This window comes from Triticum urartu, chromosome 7 (genome assembly GCF_003073215.2).
Source record: "Triticum urartu cultivar G1812 chromosome 7, Tu2.1, whole genome shotgun sequence".
Classification (NCBI taxonomy): Eukaryota; Viridiplantae; Streptophyta; class Magnoliopsida; order Poales; family Poaceae; genus Triticum; species Triticum urartu.
In genome coordinates, this window is record NC_053028.1 from 670423196 (window position 1) to 670427935 (window position 4740).

The window sequence follows — 4740 nt, forward strand, 5'->3', positions numbered from 1 at the left end:
CGACGCACCGCCCCGTCCCGCCCTGCCCAACCCCGCAACCTTATCCTTTCCCAGGCCAAGTCGTTCTCTTCCTCTCAATCACCACAACGGATCCCCTCTCTCCCCATCCCCCATGTAGCCGGAGCTTTGCTCTCTTCTCTTCCTGAGCGCCTCTGCCTCTATTCCTAACCTCTCCCATCGTCGGTCGGTGAGCTGTTGTTGCTGCTACAGGGGGCGCCGCTGCGCTGCGATGGCTGCCTCTCGACGGGGAGCCGTACTTGCGAGGGGATCGATGGTGCGCATGGTGTGGGCGGCGGCGCGGAATCCCGCGGGGCTGCGTGGTAGTGGCTACCGGAGCTGCAAACGACGACGGCGTCGGAGACGGGTCGCCACTCGTCACCCATGCTACAACCGGGAAGCTGAGGAGAGGAGCAGCGCAACATCGGGCAGCCAAAGCTCCGTCGCCACCACGTGCTGCGTCGTAACAACTTCGTTGCCACCGCGTGATTCGTCGGAGCACCTCGCCGCCATCTCGTTGTGCTGCAGTGAAACTTCGTCGGCTCCCATCGGGTGCGGAGGGGCTGCAGTGAAGCGCCGTGATGGTCGTCGGAGCTCCGGGGAGGTTGCAATGAAGCGTGTCGAAGCTGCAGTGAAGCGCCGCCGTGGTCGTCGGAGCTCCGGCGAGGTTGCAATGAAGCGTGTCGAAGCTGCAGTGAAGCGCCGCCGTGGTCGTCGGAGCTCCGGCGAGGTTGCAATGAAGCGTGTCGAAGCTGCAGTGAAGCGCCGCCGTGGTCGTCGGAGCTCCGGCGAGGTTGCAATGAAGCGTGTCGAAGCTGCAGTGAAGCGCCGCCGTGGTCGTCGGAGCTCCGGCGAGGTTGCAATGAAGCGTGTCGAAGCTGCAGTGAAGCGCCGCCGTGGTCGTCGGAGCTCCGGCGAGGTTGCAATGAAGCGCGTCGAAGCTGCAGTGAAGCGCCGCGGTGGTCGTCGGAGCTCCGGTAAGGTTGCAATGAAGCGCATCGAAGCTGCAGTGAAGTGCCGCGGCAGTCGTCGGAGCTCCGGCGAGGTTGTAATAAAGCGTCGACTACCATAGACTTCGACACCACCGGAGCTGCAATGTAGCGGGCACGACGATGCCGGAGCTGTGATGCAGTGGTTGTGTCGCTGCCGGAGATACGATGCAGCGTGCAACGCTTGCCGAGCGGCTGTCGAAGCTGCAATGCATCGCTCGCGACGCTGCAGAGAGGCCACCGGTGCTTTGAAGTGGCAGTTGTCGGTGGCTTGCTGCTGTGATGTAGCATCAACAGCTGCGGCGAAGCATCATCGAGCCTCCGGTGATGCATTGAAGCACCGCCCTGATGGATCTGACGCGAGAGAAGGATGCGAAGCTAGAAAAGAAACACACGTTGATGTAGTCCTGCAAGCCGATGGCCATGCACGCGCTGAATTAGATGGCTGGTTAGCTGTGGCCGGTGTGGCTGCTTCAGATGGGAGGATGGCCGTTGACGACGAGCGATGGAGTGGGTGCTGCGCTGCAGCGATCAGGGTCAATTTTTGCAGCTGTCCCTGCTCTCCTCCACTGGCGCAAATCGAACAGCCGCGCGAGCCTCATCCAATGACTGACAAGGCAGTTTACAATTGCATCGCGTCAGCCGGATGACGCCTAGCAGCGGCCATTAGCAAAGGGCCGTGCGTGGGCAGCAAGGCTGCGTACGCGGGCCGACATGGCACCTTTGTGGGGCGTGCCGTGTCAGGCACGATTACAGCGGGCCACTGGCCCGGGCCGGCTCATTTGGCCAGCTCTGCTCGAAGAGGCTAGTGAACGGACTTTTGTCTCATAAAAAAAAATAGTGAACGGATTTGTCCGTGCTAAGTACACTACTCCTGAACTCCAGTTTTTTCTAACCCCAAATTGTGCTCCTCTCAAATTCTCAATCCCCAAACCAGATCGACAGCGGAGATGGAAGGGAAGAGAGCGCCGGCGGCCGCCCCAGCCGTCATCTCGGCCGTGCTCGACGACGACGACCTCCTCGGTGAGATCCTCCTCCGCCTCGCCTTCCCCACCAGCCTCGTCCGCGCCGCGCTCGTCTGCAAGCGCTGGCTCCTCCACGCCGCCGCGCCCGCCTTCCTCCGCCGCTTCCGCGGCCTCCACCCGCCCAGCCTTCTCGGCTTCTACGTCGTCACCACAGCCATCCACCCCCCTCGGTTCGTGCCGCTGCCCCAGCCCCCTGAGCTCGCCGACGTCGTCCGCCGCGGTAGCTTCGATCTGGATTCCTTGGGCCCCGATAGGTTCGACCTGGATTGCTGGAACGGCCTCCTCCTCCTCTCAACCTTCCAGATGTACCCGAACCGCACCATGAACCCAACAAGGGTGCGTTGTCCCCTCTACCCTGCGAGGGACAGGGCCATCCTCCCAACAGTCCCCAACACCTGCATCCATGACGACGGCTTCACATACCACGATCGTGAGATCCTCGTCAGTCGCCGCGGCCAGTGTCTGTCCTACTTCTGTTTGGCAATAATGCATAAAGAGCAGCAGACAGTTGTGGATGTGTACGCACTACAACAAGGTACCTGGACCATCTACTCTTCCTCTGTAACTGAAATCCCTAGAATTGTACTGCTCTTGCCTTCTACTTTGATTGGTGACACTAATAAAATCTACAATGTGGCCTTTGTGAACAACAGTTATAAGTTGATCCTGCTAGACCTTGTGTCCGCATCTTTGTCATTAGTGAACTTTCCGGAACAGGTTAAGGGGTTGAGCTTCGAGCTGTCACTCACGGATGATTCTCGGCTTCATCTGATCCATGTAAAGGGGTTTCAGCTTCGCATCTGGCTCCACAAAATGGATAGCAATGGCGTCTCCAACTGGTTCCTTGAGCGTACTGTTTGTTTGCGCGAGATATGTGCTAACTATAGGATACCAACTTGCATGTTCAAGGATGCGAGTGATTCAGCATTTGCTAGGGTGCATGCAGTTGGGGTCAATTCTGAGTTTGTTTTCTTGGAGATGGAAGATGTCCTCTACCTGTTTGATATTAAGAGCAAGGCGGCAAAGAAGGTTTACAAGATGACGCCAGAGGATAAAATTTTGAATAGTGTCATTCCTTTCATGATGGTTTGGCCTCCTAAATTCCTTGCGATGAAGGAGATGCAAGATCCAACAGAATTACCCTGTACGGTTTGCCTCCTATCAATCTGCCTAGTACCGTCATCTATTTTCCAATGTCCATTATGCTGATATTTTATCTCCTTTGCGATTTTTATCGTGTGCATATGCCTAATTCTGGTTCAAGTTTCTAATGCAAATCAACATACAAGTACAATCCCTTAGTGGCGAAATGCACTTGCTTTTTTACGCTCCCTTGTGTGGTAATAATGGTTGCAATGTTAACTAAGATATAAGGATAATAATTCATGTTCATTTCATATTTTGATATTATGTTTTTGTTAGCTGCTATTGTGCAGATTTACATTTTAAAAAATTCTATCTTTTATGTTCTAATAACTCTATATAAACACTTGGCTACAACCCCATAACTTGAGCTTTAGTTGATCTTTTTTTTAGTTGGATTCTTGATTCTTCAGCACAAGGTGGTTTATCCTCCTCAAGTTTCAGGGTTGTTAATTATTACTATGTACATCAGGAATCCCAGTTGTTTTCTTTGATTTGAAAATTTGAATGCCTGTGTAACTGTATTGTCTAGAAAGGAGACAGAGTTCATGGCACAACCTAATTATTTTTCTACTTTGTGGGAATAGGACCCGATTGTTAGAAGAGGATATACAAATCTGATAAACGAAGACAACACAACTGCAGACTTTTCTTGTATGCTTTTTGAAATTCTGGCACTCCCAAGTTCTGCAGAAATATCACTGGAAGTTGTTTGCTCAACCAAGATAATTGCTTGAATTACACCTATACTTTATCAGGTAACTGAAATCAATGGTATCAAACGCCATAACCAGTGGAGGGCTGGAGGCAGCAGATAATGCAGATGTGGGTCTGTCATAGTACCAGCAGATCCACAGCGTCCCATTCTACCAGTTTTGCATATTGTTGTAAGATGATACCAACTTACCATGTTGACTTATGCAGCTGTTAGCCTTTACATGCCTGCTTTTATATGTACTGATGATGCTTCTGCTAGATCAGTGCAACTCTTGTATATGTATGCCACTTTCTGCTGTGTACTAGATGTGGGTATGTGACTAGTGCTCCCAAGTTCTAGCATGATGTTTTTAGGTGACATGTTTATTGCATTTTAGCTCAAACTTGAGTTGAATGCCAGGGAGTACACTAATTTTACACTCAATCCGAGCGGGCCCTAGTGTGCTGGTCTAAATTATCAGTTCTGGATTGATATTTGGCATTCCAGATTCGATGATTTCTGTGTTTCTGTATTGTGTGCAAATTTGATTGTTTGGAATGCTGGCATGCCGCTGATGCTTATTGTGTTTGCTCTCTAGTAAAGTGTACACTCAGATGCCCTGGAGGTGTGTACCCTGCAATGATGAGGTTGCTATATATGACAATGGTTTTGTTTCTGTAAAGTGATGGGTATCTGAAGTGCTTAAGTATGGATGAATATCTGGTGTGCTCCAGTTTGATCCGTGAGTTCTGCACCTTCTACTTGCATTTATGGTGTAACGTTTGAGCAAAACACAATCTTATGTGACGGCCGTAACAACTGGTACATGAACCATCTGCCTACTTTATCAGCAAATTTCAACCAATCTTGTTGCCGTCGAATCAGGTAA

At 51.6% G+C, this 4740-nt stretch overlaps 2 protein-coding genes across 4 annotated transcripts; both read left to right on the top strand.

Annotated features, from left to right (window-relative positions):
• Nucleotides 1-229: 229 nt before the first annotated feature.
• On the top strand, nucleotides 230-4173 carry LOC125524422 (histone H1, gonadal-like). Its single transcript, XM_048689477.1, has 2 exons — nucleotides 230-2009; nucleotides 3913-4173. The coding sequence occupies exon 1, from the start codon at nucleotides 230-232 to the stop codon at nucleotides 1067-1069; it is 840 nt and encodes a 279-aa protein (XP_048545434.1). The 3' UTR covers nucleotides 1070-2009; nucleotides 3913-4173.
• On the top strand, nucleotides 1937-4173 carry LOC125524421. 3 transcript variants are annotated; one of them, XM_048689473.1, is made up of 2 exons: nucleotides 1937-3155; nucleotides 3742-4173. In XM_048689473.1, coding segments are annotated over exons 1-2 (1221 nt in total). In that variant the 3' UTR covers nucleotides 3744-4173. The 3 variants fall into 3 exon arrangements, with proteins under 3 accessions (XP_048545430.1, XP_048545433.1, XP_048545432.1); XM_048689476.1 differs by lacking the exon at nucleotides 3742-4173 and having other exon boundaries at nucleotides 1937-2546; nucleotides 2729-2899; XM_048689475.1 differs by lacking the exon at nucleotides 3742-4173 and having other exon boundaries at nucleotides 1937-2546; nucleotides 2665-2816.
• Nucleotides 4174-4740: the final 567 nt, after the last annotated feature.

What these genes read in the sequence shown, in the direction of transcription:
- LOC125524422 (XM_048689477.1), top strand. Translation starts at nt 230, where the DNA reads ATGGCTGCCTCTCGACGGGGAGCCGTACTTGCGAGGGGATCGATGGTG.
- LOC125524421 (XM_048689473.1), top strand. Translation starts at nt 1,937, where the DNA reads ATGGAAGGGAAGAGAGCGCCGGCGGCCGCCCCAGCCGTCATCTCGGCC.